The following is a 13,126-nucleotide window of genomic DNA, read 5'->3' as shown; positions in this document are numbered from 1 at the left end:
TCTCACTGTGCCTCCCCGCGGGGTCACACTGTGCCTCACCGCGGGCCTCACTTTGCCTCACCGCGGGGTCTCACTGTGCCTCACCGCGGGGTCTCACTGTGCCTCCCCGCGGGGTCTCACTGTGCCTCACCGCGGGGTCTCACTGTGCCTCACCGCGGGGTCTCACTGTGCCTCCCCGCGGGGTCTCACTGTGCCTCCCCGCGGGGTCTCACTGTGCCTCCCCGCGGGGTCTCACTGTGCCTCGCCGCGGGGTCTCACTGTGCCTCGCCGCGGGGTCTCACTGTGCCTCGCCGCAGGGTCTCACTGTGCCTCCCCGCGGGGTCTCACTGTGCCTCACCGCGGGGTCTCACTGTGCCTCACCGCGGGGTCTCACTGTGCCTCACCGCGGGGTCTCACTGTGCCTCACCGCGGGGTCTCACTGTGCCTCACCGCGGGGTCTCACTGTGCCTCACCGCGGGGTCTCACTGTGCCTCACCGCGGGGTCTCACTGTGCCTCACCGCGGGGTCTCACTGTGCCTCCCCGCGGGGTCTCACTGTGCCTCCCCACGGGGTCTCACTGTGCCTCACCGCGGGGTCTCACTGTGCCTCCCCGCGGGGTCTCACTGTGCCTCACCGCGGGGTCTCACTGTGCCTCCCCGCGGGGTCTCACTGTGCCTCACCGCGGGGTCTCACTGTGCCTCACCGCGGGGTCTCACTGTGCCTCACCGCGGGGTCTCACTGTGCCTCACCGCGGGGTCTCACTGTGCCTCACCGCGGGGTCTCACTGCGCCTCACCGCGGGGTCTCACTGCGCCTCACCGCGGGGTCTCACTGCGCCTCACCGCGGGGTCTCACTGCGCCTCACCGCGGGGTCTCACTGCGCATCACCGTGGGGTCTCACTGCGCCTCACCGTGGGGTCTCACTGCGCCTCACCGCGGGGTCTCACTGCACATCACCGCGGGGTCTCACTGTGCCTCACCGCGGGGTCTCACTGTGCCTCACCGCGGGGTCTCACTGCGCCTCACCGCGGGGTCTCACTGCGCCTCCCCGCGGGGTATCACTGCGCCTCACCGCGGGGTCTCACTGTGCATCACCGCGGGGTCTCACTGTGCCTCACCGCGGGGTCTCACTGTGCCTCACCGCGGGGTCTCACTGTGCATCACCGCGGGGTCTCACTGTGCCTCACCGCGGGGTCTCACTGTGCCTCACCGCGGGGTCTCACTGTGCCTCACCGCGGGGTCTCACTGTGCCTCCCCGCGGGGTCTCACTGTGCCTCACCGCGGGGTCTCACTGTGCCTCACCGCGGGGTCTCACTGTGCCTCACCGCGGGGTCTCACTGTGCCTCACCGCGGGGTCTCACTGTGCCTCACCGCGGGGTCTCACTGTGCCTCACCGCGGGGTCTCACTGTGCCTCACCGCGGGGTCTCACTGTGCCTCACCGCGGGGTCTCACTGTGCCTCACCGCGGGGTCTCACTGTGCCTCACCGCGGGGTCTCACTGTGCCTCACCGCGGGGTCTCGTGCCACAGGGTCTCACAGTGCCGCGGCGTCTCACTGTGCCGCGGGGTCGCATGACGCGGGGTCCCATGGTGCCGGGGGTCTCACGGTGTTGCGGGGTCTCATGGTGCCGGGGGGTCTCACGGTGTTGCGGGGTCTCACTGTCGGGGTTCTCTCTCTCACAGACGGAGCGCCGCTGAGTGAGCTGTGGCCGTCCTCGCTGGCGCTGGTGGCGGTTTCCTTCTCTGGTCTCATCACCTTCATATTCCTCATGCTGGCCTGTCTGTGCTGCAAGCAGGGGAACAGCGGCTTCAAGGTGAGAGCGCGGGGCGAGAGGGGAGAGCGCAGGGCGAGAGGGGAGAGCGCGGGGCGAGAGGGGAGAGCGCGGGGCGAGGGGGGAGAGCGCGGGGCGAGGGGGGAGAGCGCGGGGCGAGGGGGGAGAGCGCAGGGAAAGAGGGGAGAGCGCGGGCGGAGAGCGCGGGGCGAGAGGGGAGAGCGCGGGGTGAGAGGGGAGAGCGCGGGGCGAGGGGGGAGAGCGCGGGGCGAGGGGGGAGAGCGCGGGGCGAGGGGGGAGAGCGCGGGGCGAGGGGGGAGAGCGCAGGGCGAGAGGGGAGAGCGCGGGGTGAGAGGGGAGAGCGCGGGGCGAGGGGGGAGAGCGCGGGGCGAGGGGGGAGAGCGCAGGGAAAAAGGGGAGAGCGCGGGCGGAGAGCGCGGGCGGAGAGTGCGGGCGGAGAGTGCAGGGCGAGAGGGGAGAGCGCGGGGTGAGGGGGGAGAGCGCGGGGCGAGGGGGGAGAGCGCAGGGCGAGAGGGGAGAGCGCGGGGCGAGAGGGGAGAGCGCGGGGCGAGAGGGGAGAGCGCGGGGCGAGGGGGGAGAGCGCGGGGCGAGGGGGGAGAGCGCAGGGAAAGAGGGGAGAGCGCGGGCGGAGAGCGCGGGGCGAGAGGGGAGAGCGCGGGGTGAGAGGGGAGAGCGCGGGGCGAGGGGGGAGAGCGCGGGGCGAGGGGGGAGAGCGCGGGGCGAGGGGGGAGAGCGCGGGGCGAGGGGGGAGAGCGCAGGGCGAGAGGGGAGAGCGCGGGCGGAGAGCGCGGGCGGAGAGTGCGGGCGGAGAGTGCGGGGCGAGAGGGGAGAGCGCGGGGTGAGGGGGGAGAGCGCGGGGCGAGGGGGGAGAGCGCGGGGCGAGGGGGGAGAGCGCAGGGAAAGAGGGGAGAGCGCGGGCGGAGAGCGCGGGCGGAGAGTGCGGGCGGAGAGTGCGGGGCGAGAGGGGAGAGCGCGGGGTGAGGGGGGAGAGCGCGGGGTGAGGGGGGAGAGCGCGGGGCGAGGGGGGAGAGCGCAGGGCGAGAGGGGAGAGCGCGGGGTGAGAGGGGAGAGCGCGGGGCGAGAGGGGAGAGCGCGGGGCGAGGGGGGAGAGCGCGGGGTGAGAGGGGAGAGCGCGAGGGGAGAGCGCGGGGCGAGAGGAGAAAGCACGGGGAGAGTGCGGGGCGAGGGGGGAGAGCGCGGGGCGAGAGGGGAGAGCGTGAGGCGAGAGGGGAGAGCGCGGGGCGAGAGGAGAAAGCACGGGGAGAGCGCGGGGCGAGAGGGGAGAGCACGGGGCGAGAGGGGAGAGCGTGAGGCGAGAGGGGAGAGCATGAGGGGAGAGCGTGGGGCGAGAGGAGAGAGTGCGGGGCGAGAAAGCGCGGGGCGAGAGGGGAGAGCACCGGGCGACAGGGGAGAGCACGGGGCGAGAGGGAAGAGCGTGAGGGGAGAGCGTGGGGCGAGAGGAGAGAGCGCGGGGCGAGAGGAGAGAGCGCGGGGCGAGACAGGAGAGCACGGGGAGAGAGCGGGGCGAGAGGGGAGAGCACGGGCGAGAGGGGAGAGCACGGGCGAGAGGGGAGAGCACGGGCGAGAGGGGAGAGCACGGGCGAGAGGGGAGAGCACGGGGCGAGAGGGGACAGGGGAGAGCGTGGGGCGAGAGGGGGCAAGAGGGGAGAGCGTGGGTGAGAGGGGCGAGCGAGAGGGGAGAGGGGAGAGTGCGGGGTGAGAGGGGAGAGCGAGAGGGGAGAGTGCGGGGCGAGAGGGGAGAGCAAGAGGGGAGAGCACGGGGCGAGAGGGGAGAGCGAGAGGGGAGAGCGAGAGGGGAGAGCGAGAGGGGAGAGCGAGAGGGGAAAGCGAGAGGGGAGAGCGAGAGGGGGAGAGGGGAGAGTGCGGGTCGAGATGGGAGATTTAGGAAAGAGTAGCGTGATTCTGGCAGCAGCGTTTAGGATAGATTGTAGGGGAGACAGGTGAGAGGCAGGAAGGCCGGACAGCAGGAGGTTACAGTAATCAAGACGGGAGAGAATGGGGGTCTGAGTCAGAGGTTTAGCAGTCGAGCAGCAGAGGAAAGGGCGTATCTTTGTGATATTGTGGAGGGAAAAACGATAGTTTTTAGCTACCTCCCACCTTGAGAAAGCGCCAGCCCCTTATGCGCGAAACGTACGTCGGCATGACGTCATCGCGTTGACGTCGTGTAGGAGGAGTCACGGGTGAGATTGTTCCTGAGCGCTGGTAGTGGGGTGGGTCGAGCTGGGACTAAATAGTACAGGTTATTTATGCCTTTACGTACCAATGGGTCTGTCGTGCGCATCAGTGTAGTTAACCAGGTCTGGATGCTTCAGACACTGGAGCTGTACGAGGGAGTTATGCCGGGCCACAGAAGTAACCGGTGCAGGGAGAGGGGTATGTTACTTCACCTGCTGTCCTCCGGTTTGGGGCCCACTCTCCTCGTTAGCTCCTGCGTGCCGCCGTCGAAAGGTATCGGGAAACTGGAAAGGAAACGGCGCTACTGCGCATGTCCGAAAAAACGCTCCCAGGATAATCTTCAAAAAACTTTATTGAACACACACGGGGCTACACCAGCATCTCCCCCTCTACGCGTTTCACCCTTTCACAGAGGGCTTCGTCTCGGAGTTTATTTATGCCTTTATGCTGATTGTATGCATCGCTGATCATCTCTGTACTTTGGTATCTGAATGCACACTGTGTGCTTATGGTGTATCTATTGTGCGACATTGATGTACTTATTGGTGATATACTATGCATGGGATCTGACATTTATCCATATATACCACTTTGGATGCACTGTACCACACGATGTTGTTAGACTGTCTGGCTACTGACATTTATTAGAGTATTTACAGCAGTCATTGATCAGTATCACCCACACCAGCACCCCACCCTGAGACAAGAGGGGCTAGTGCTATACGTTGATTAACCCTTATTTATTTATTTCTGTCTCACACTATAGATCAGGAATCGGTTAGGGGATATATATTACAATATTTGGGATTTAACCACAGATATCCCTGTACCCTTCATCACCCATGATATAAGTTTTAATTGTTTTGATGGTAGTTTTGAGTATGTGTTACTGCGCCGATTATTGATTAACATTAAACAATTTATTATTTTCTGCCTATGGGCATTTTAGTGGTAACTGTCCTCCCGCAGTGCTGGGAGCGGTCACTTAATTGTACCCTTATAGCCTACACTACATTTCTAGTGGGTAATTATGCCCTGATGATTCTTTTCGGCTTTGTTGTGCAGTGAATGGGGATCTTTTCAGGAGCACTCTTTGTCTCCTTATATATGTATGTAGATTGTAGGGGAGACAGGTGAGAGGCAGGAAGGCCGGACAGCAGGAGGTTACAGTAATCAAGATGGGAGAGAATGAGGGCCTGAGTCAGAGTTTTAGCAGTAGAGCAACAGAGGAAAGGGCAAATCTTTGTAATATTGTGGAGGGAAAAACGACTGTTTTTGGCTAACTTTTGAATGTGAGAAGAGAATGTGAGAGAGGAGTCGAGTGTGACCGATAGGCAGCGTGCTTGGGCTACTGGGTGAGTGATCGTACTTCCAACAGTAATGTGGAAGGAGGTAGTAGGGCCAGGTTTGGGAGGAAGTATGAGGAGCTCTGTTTTAGCCATGTTGAGTTTAAGGCGATGGAAGGCCATCCAGGATGATATAGCAGAGAGACATTCAGAAACTTTGGTTTGTACAGCAGGTGTAAGGTGAGGGGTAGAAAGGTAAATGTGTGTCATCAGCATAGAGGTGATATTTGAACCCAAGAGATGTGATCAGGTCACCTAGAGAGAGTGTGTACAGAGAAAAGAGAAGGGGTCCCAGGACAGAGCCCTGGGGGACCCCCACAGAGAGATCGATAGAGGAGGAGGTGTTAGCAAAAGAGACACTGAAAGGACGATGGGAGAGGTAAGAGGAGATCCAGGATAGAGCTTTGTTACGGATACCAAGAGTATGGAGAATGTGAAGGAGAAGAGGGTGGTCCACGGTGTCAAATGCTGCAGAGAGGTCGAGTAATATGAGCAGAGTGTAATGACCTCTGTCTTTGGCAACATGGAGGTCATTAGTTATTTTAGTGAGGGCTGTTTCAGTGGAGTGAGCAGTGCGGAAGCCAGATTGTAGAAGGTCTAGGAGAGAATAGGTGTTGAGAAAATGGAGCAAGCGAGAGAATACAAGACGTTCAAGGAGTTTAGAGGCAAAAGGCAATCAGTGAGGCTGCGGCCATAGTGAACGCTGGAGAGGACGCAAGCGTTCACTCGGCTCCTCCCCGCCGCCTGCAGCAGGAGAGATCTGTGTCCTGCAGGCAGAGGAGACAGGTGGCGTGTCTGGGGGCGTGGCTGTGACATCACTGAGCTGGTTCGCCCTCATTGGGCGAACCGCTCAGGTGACCCGGCCGCCGCGCTTGAAAGCAGATTTTTCTGTTTTGCTCCTGAATCGCGAGCCCAGCGCCTCTGCTCCCGCGCGCTCTATAGACAGCCTCAGAGGCACATCTATGTGATTGCGCCGCGTGCGCTCTTCTGCGCGCCGTCGTGATCACCATGGCCGCAGCTTGTCTCCTTTTCTCTCACACCTGCTGTCTCACACCTGCTGTCTCACACCTGCTGTCTCTCACACCTGCTGTCTCTCACACCTGCTGTCTCACACCTGCTGTCTCTCACACCTGCTGTCTCACACCTGCTGTCTCACACCTGCTGTCTCTCACACCTGCTGTCTCTCACACCTGCTGTCTCTCACACCTGCTGTCTCTCACACCTGCTGTCTCTCACACCTGCTGTCTCACACCTGCTGTCTCTCACACCTGCTGTCTCACACCTGCTGTCTCACACCTGCTGTCTCTCACACCTGCTATCTCTCACACCTGCTGTCTCTCACACCTGCTATCTCTCACACCTGCTGTCTCTCACACCTGCTCTCTCACGCCTGCTGTCTCTCACACCTGCTGTCTCACACCTGCTGTCTCACACCTGCTGTCTCTCACACCTGCTGTCTCTCACACCTGCTGTCTCTCACACCTGCTGTCTCACACCTGCTGTCTCTCACGCCTGCTGTCTCTCACGCCTGGTGTCTCTCACGCCTGCTGTCTCTCACGCCTGCTGTCTCTCACGCCTGCTGTCTCTCTCATGCTGCCTCTCCCTGTCTCTTCCTATAGAGCGCTCTGTTCTCTGCGAATAGAGCTGCATCGCCCTCTGCTGTCCAGAGGCGGAGCTGCAGGAGTGAGTGGCTCTCATATCAGACACAGGAACATTAGACATGATGTCATAGTGATGTCATAGTAATTATTCTCAGCACAGGAGGACTCGCCTCCTCAGAGCTCCCACTAATATACATTGCGAGATGGGCTGATACATCGCGTTTGTCAGCATTAAAAGGACAGCCCCTCCTAGGACAAACGTCACATTTTAACACCAGAAAATAAAGAATTCTTTACACTTACCTGAACCCGGATGTCCGATAAAACTCATCAGTGACCCCCCATATTCCGGGGACCCTCCGGCTAAAGAGCAGTGCGCCTGTCCCTGATAGGAAGCGTGAAGCGCTGAGTCTCATTGGGTGAAAAGCGCTATATAAATAAAGTTATATTTTATATATATATTATATATATATATATATACACACACACACACACACACACACACACACAGTGTACCTAGGGTTGCCAGGTGTCCGGTATTGAACCGGACTGTCCTGTATTTGGACACTCTGTCCAGTAAGAAATGAGAGGTGCTGTAATACTGGACATGTGTGTGTCCGGTATTTTCCTCCCTGGACACAGTGACCTGACGCACCTTTCACCATTGAGTCCAGTATTTTCGGCACCTGGCAACCCTAAGTGTACCGGTGTACACCGGTAAAGGACGCTGCCCGGTCAGATGTACCGGGTTCAGGACGCGGCCCGGCATCCAATAGAAAAGCCATCGAGCGATGACATCACGGCTTTCAATTGGTGGCCCCGGCGGTCATATCTGCAGTTTTTTGTGTGTTAGAAGTGTCTGCGGAACCTTGGGGGGGTCCCCAGGCTTTGTGGGAGGGGGTTACGGACTTTATCTAATGTCTTATGATAGGGATGGCCAATTCCAGATCTCACCGGCCACCAGGGCAAGTCATGCCGTAGCTGCATTAAACGGGCAATGGAAGTCAACACCATTTATGCCCCTTTACAAAGCACCGGTAAGACCACACCCGGGGCCGACAACAGGGTGGGTGTGCCGGGGTTGGCGTCCCGGGCCCACGTGAGTCAGGGGGCCCGGGCGCCCTGCGTGGCCGTGCCCCTCGACAAATTCCGTCGCCCTGTCACCACGGGGTGACAGGATTCTGCGCGCTCGCGATCCGTCAAGCAGTGCGCGCTTCTCTCACACACAAAAAAAATAAAAATCCCTGCTCCTGATTGGCTGGCTCGGGTTGGCACGCTGCCAGGATTTTTTTTTTTGGGGGGTCCCGCACCAAGCTCTACAAGAGCTTGCAAAATGAGGGCTGCGTGTAGCAAGTAAGGAAAGTACTGCTCCATGCCTCCCTTGCCTCCCCCTTACCTCCATGCCCCCCTTGCTCCGTTTGCCCCCCTTATCCGTTTGCCCCCCCTGCTCCGTTTGCCCCCCCCTGCTCCGTTTGCCCCCCTGCTCCATTTGCCCCCCCTTGCTCCGTTGCCCCCCCTCGCTCCGTTGCCCCTCCTTGCTCCATTGCCCCCCCTTGCTCCGTTGCCCCCCTTGCTCCGTTGCCCCCCCCGTGTCTGTGTCAGAGTGTGTGAGTGTCAGAGTCTGAGAGTGTGAGTGTCAGAGTGTGTGAGCGTCAGAGTGTGTGAGCGTCAGTCTGTGAGTGTCAGAGTCTGTGAGTGTCAGTGTGTGAGCGTCAGTGTGTGAGCGTCAGAGTGTGTGAGCGTCAGTGTGTGAGTGTCAGAGTCTGTGAGTGTCAGAGTCTGTGAGTGTCAGAGTCTGTGAGCGTCAGAGTGTGTGAGCGTCAGTCTGTGAGCGTCAGAGTGTGTGAGCGTCAGAGTGTGTGAGCGTCAGAGTGTGTGAGCGTCAGAGTGTGTGAGCGTCAGAGTGTGTGAGCGTCAGAGTGTGTGAGCGTCAGTCTGTGTGAGCGTCAGTCTGTGAGCGTCAGAGTGTGTGAGCGTCAGAGTGTGTGAGTGTCAGAGTGTGTGAGTGAATGAATACAGACACCAACCCATCCATCAGTCAGCCACCCAAGTGTCACCAACCCAAGTGTCACCCACCAACCCAAGTGTCACCCACCCAACCGTCAGTCACCCACCCACCCACGTGTCAGTCAGTCACCCACCCCCCTCACCCCCCACCCCCTCTATCTCTCTCTCTGTCTCTCTCTGTCTCTCTCTCTCTCTCTCTCTGTCTCTCTCTGTCTCTCTCTCTCTGTCAAATCCTCCCGCCCGAGCCCTAACAAAGTTGATTATCTTTTTTTCAACCTCATCTACTATGTAACTATCTAAGAATATCCCTGCTTCAGCTCAGGTGGCCCAATCAGTCCCTGCTTCAACACAGGTTGCTCAATCAGTCCCTGCTTCAGCACAGGTGGCCCAATCAGTGGTTCAGTCTTCGAATAAGCCACTGATTAGGCCACCTGTGCTGAAGCAGGGATATCCTGAAAACCTGACCTGTTAGGTGGCCTGTGAGGACTGCAGTTGACCCACCCCTGTCTTCTGTGGATCAGACTGTCAGCCCTCCCAATTATTATTAATGAATGATTGCATTTGCTGTGTCCATTGGTAAGAATTAGCCAGACGGATTACGGATACACTGGAATTGAGCAGCCCCCCCCCCCCCCCCCGTGGCAGTGAAGAGGTTAAGAGGCCCTTTGTGTCGGAGTGGAGATAATAGTGGCATTGTGAGTGCGCGTGCTGGTGGCAGGGTGACAGGGCGCGGGGAGTGGGTGATGTGCCGCGGCTATATAAGTGCGTGTGATGAACAAGAAGCCGCCCCCCAGTCCCCGCACAGCGTCCCCGGCTCCTGATTCCAGGCTCGGCTAAGCGTGGTTAATGTGCCAGGCAGAGACGGGGGAGCCTCGGCAGAGCTGTGCCAGTCACACCGCTGGGCGTGCGATGGCAGGACCACTGACCACCGCTTCCCCATCGCCACAGCGCTGACATGCTGACCCTGTCCTACTTAATAGCCGGGGCAGCTTTCGGGATTAAAGGCTTGTCTTGCAGACACGGAGAGGTACGGTGTATGTGTGTGTTTGTGTGTATCTGTGTGTGTTTGTGTGGGTATATATGTGTTTATGTGTAGCTGTGTTTGTTTGTGTGTGTATTTGTGGGTATATATGTATTTGTGTGTGTGTTTGTGTGTATCTGTGTGTGTTTGTGTGTGTCTTTGTGGGTATATATGTGTTTATGTGTAGCTGTGTTTGTTTGTGTGTGTATTTGTGGGTATATATGTATTTGTGTGTGTGTTTGTGTGCATATGTGTGTATTTGTGCTTGTGTGTCCATTTTTATGTATGTATGTGTCCATTTGTATATATGCATGTACAGTATAATATGTGCCTATGCTTGTGTGTGTGTGTGTGTGTGTGTGTGTGTATGTATGTGCATGTACAGTATGTGTCTATGTTTGTGTATGTATGCCTGTACAGTATGTGCCTGTGCGTGTATGTGCCCACACAAATGAATGTGTGCATATCTGTGCATGTTTACTTGTGTGCATGTGTGTGCGTGTATATGGATGTGCACACACAAATGAATGTGTGCATATCTGTGCATGTTTACTTGTGTGCATGTGTGTGCGTGTATATGTATGTGCACACACAAATGAATGTGTGCATATCTGTGCATGTTAACTTGTGTGCATGTGTGTGCGTGTATATGTATGTGCACACACAAATTAATGTGTGCATATCTGTGCATGTTTACATGTGTGCATGTGTGTGCGTGTATATGTATGTGCACACACAAATTAATGCGTGCATATCTGAACTTGCGTGTGCATGTATACGTGTGTACATGTGTGTGTGTATGTTCTTGTGTTATAGAATGGGAACGTAAAGGCAGATTTTGGCGAACGAAAAATGCAATGCGTGTATAATAAATACATCCTGTGTATATATATATATATGTATGTATAGCGGTATATATGCAGATGTAGGCGGGGTTATTGTATCCGCTGGCGCGTTATCATGGGGTATTCAATGTTATCACAGCCATTAAATGATAAAAATGTGATATTTAGCATTATTATAACGCAACATTCTGCATCCCTGTATACTGCAATGCGTGTGTACTGCACGCAGTATATCTGTATGTATGTGTATACAGATAGGGAATATATATATATATATGATGATGATGTCAGGGGCAGATGAGCAGTCGGCGCTGGATCAGGGAGCGCGGGCAGTAGCCGGCGGGCCTGTGTGTGTGTGACATCCTTACTCTGTAAACAAGGTGGCAGCTTGCAGCTCTGAGACTCAGGGAGCGTGCCAGCCCTCTGCCAGCTGCAGAGCCACGGGAAGCCACGTGTGAATAATCCCATCATCGCGACACGTCGAGCGTGTCGGGAGAGCCCCGGTGACGTGTGACGCATGGCAGAGCTGCCAGTTATATGGCTGATTTAACCTCTCGGGGCCACGCCGGGCAGCATTTGGCCCATGGTCTGATTCCAGCTCCCGGGAAAGGGGGGGGGGGGGGGGGAAGCGGTACAAGCCAGCGCTGAAGAGGTTAAGTCAGCAACTTCTGTTTATGACAAATGTCGCTGTGTAAAGTAGTACCAAGTATGGTGGCCGTATCTTGTTTTCTGGCCTGTATAAGGAGGGTTTGCGCTGTCCCGCGCCAGGTTCGCTCTCTGGCCGGGAAGGGGTTAAGGGTCAGTGCTAATACGTGTCCCTTGCTGTCCCCAGGAGCTTGACCATGTGGAGGGAGAAGAATACGCGGCGGAGTTCTCGGCGCACAGCTCGCCGGCCGCGCAGAACGGACCGGAGGTGTATGTCCTGCCACTCACCGACGTGTCCGTGCCCATGTCCAAACAGCCGGGGAGATCAGGTAAACGTGGCACCCTTCTGGGTGGCGGTCACTGCGCCACGCTGTAATGTGAGGGACGGACACGTGGGACGTACTTACCTAATGTGTGTCACTGCGTCACGCTGTAATGTGAGGGACGGGCACGTGGGACGTACTTACCTAATGTGTGTCACTGTGCCACGCTGTAATATGAGGGATGGACACGTGGGACGTACTTACCTAATGTGTGTCACGCTGTAATGTGAGGGACGGACACGTGGGACGTACTTACCTAATGTGTGTCACTGTGCCACGCTGTAATATGAGGGATGGACACGTGGGACGTACTTACCTAATGTGTGTCACGCTGTAATGTGAGGGACGGACACGTGGGACGTACTTACCTAATGTGTGTCACTGCGCCACGCTGTAATGTGAGGGACGGACACGTGGGACGTACTTACCTAATGTGTGTCACTGCGTCACGCTGTAATGTGAGGGACGGACACGTGGGATGTACTTACCTAATGTGTGTCACTGTGCCATGCTGTAATCTGGGGGACGGACACGTGGGATGTACTTACCTAATGTGTGTCACTGTGTCACACTGTAATGTGAGGGACGGACACGTGGGATGTACTTACCTAATGTGTGTCACTGCGCCACGCTGTAATGTGAGGGACGGACACGTGGGACGTACTTACCTAATGTGTGTCACTGGTTCATGCTGTAATGTGAGGGACGGGCACGTGGGACGTACTTACCTAATGTGTGTCACTGTGCCATGCTGTAATCTGGGGGACGGACACGTGGGATGTACTTACCTAATGTGTGTCACTGTGTCACACTGTAATGTGAGGGACGGACACGTGGGATGTACTTACCTAATGTGTGTCACTGCGCCACGCTGTAATGTGAGGGACGGACACGTGGGACGTACTTACCTAATGTGTGTCACTGGTTCATGCTGTAATGTGAGGGACGGGCACGTGGGACGTACTTACCTAATGTGTGTCACTGTGCCATGCTGTAATCTGGGGGACGGACACGTGGGATGTACTTACCTAATGTGTGTCACTGTGTCACACTGTAATGTGAGGGACGGACACGTGGGATGTACTTACCTAATGTGTGTCACTGGGTCACGCTGTAATGTGAGGGACGGGCACGTGGGACGTACTTACCTAATGTGTGTCACGCTGTAATGTGAGGGACGGACACGTGGGACATACTTACCCAATGTGTGTCACTGGGTCACGCTGTAATGTGAGGGACGGACACGTGGGATGTACTTACCTAATGTGTGTCACTGTGTCACGCTGTAATGTGAGGGACGGACACGTGGGATGTACTTACCTAATGTGTGTCACTGGGTCACGCTGTAATGTGAGGGACGGGCACGTGGGAC

At 57.4% G+C, this 13,126-nt stretch overlaps 1 protein-coding gene across 3 annotated transcripts in view; it reads left to right on the top strand.

The window, feature by feature from the left end:
- The first annotated feature begins 1,663 nt into the window (after positions 1 to 1,663).
- The window catches only part of AATK (apoptosis associated tyrosine kinase), a 41,333-nt gene continuing 29,870 nt past the window's right edge, over positions 1,664 to 13,126 (top strand). Inside the window, exons 1-2 of one of the 3 annotated variants that reach the window (XM_075580044.1) lie at positions 1,664 to 1,791; positions 11,619 to 11,760. In XM_075580044.1, the coding sequence (XP_075436159.1) occupies positions 1,747 to 1,791; positions 11,619 to 11,760 (187 nt within the window). In that variant the 5' untranslated portion in view covers positions 1,664 to 1,746. Of the gene's footprint in view, positions 1,792 to 9,618; positions 9,948 to 11,618; positions 11,761 to 13,126 lie in introns of those variants that run through there. The other 2 variants (XM_075580045.1, XM_075580043.1) reach the window with 2 other exon arrangements.

Source organism: Ascaphus truei, chromosome 22, assembly GCF_040206685.1.
Source record: "Ascaphus truei isolate aAscTru1 chromosome 22, aAscTru1.hap1, whole genome shotgun sequence".
NCBI lineage: Eukaryota > Metazoa > Chordata > Amphibia > Anura > Ascaphidae > Ascaphus > Ascaphus truei.
The sequence above is the reverse complement of the archived record's forward strand: the minus strand, read 5'-3'. Positions and strand labels throughout refer to the sequence as shown.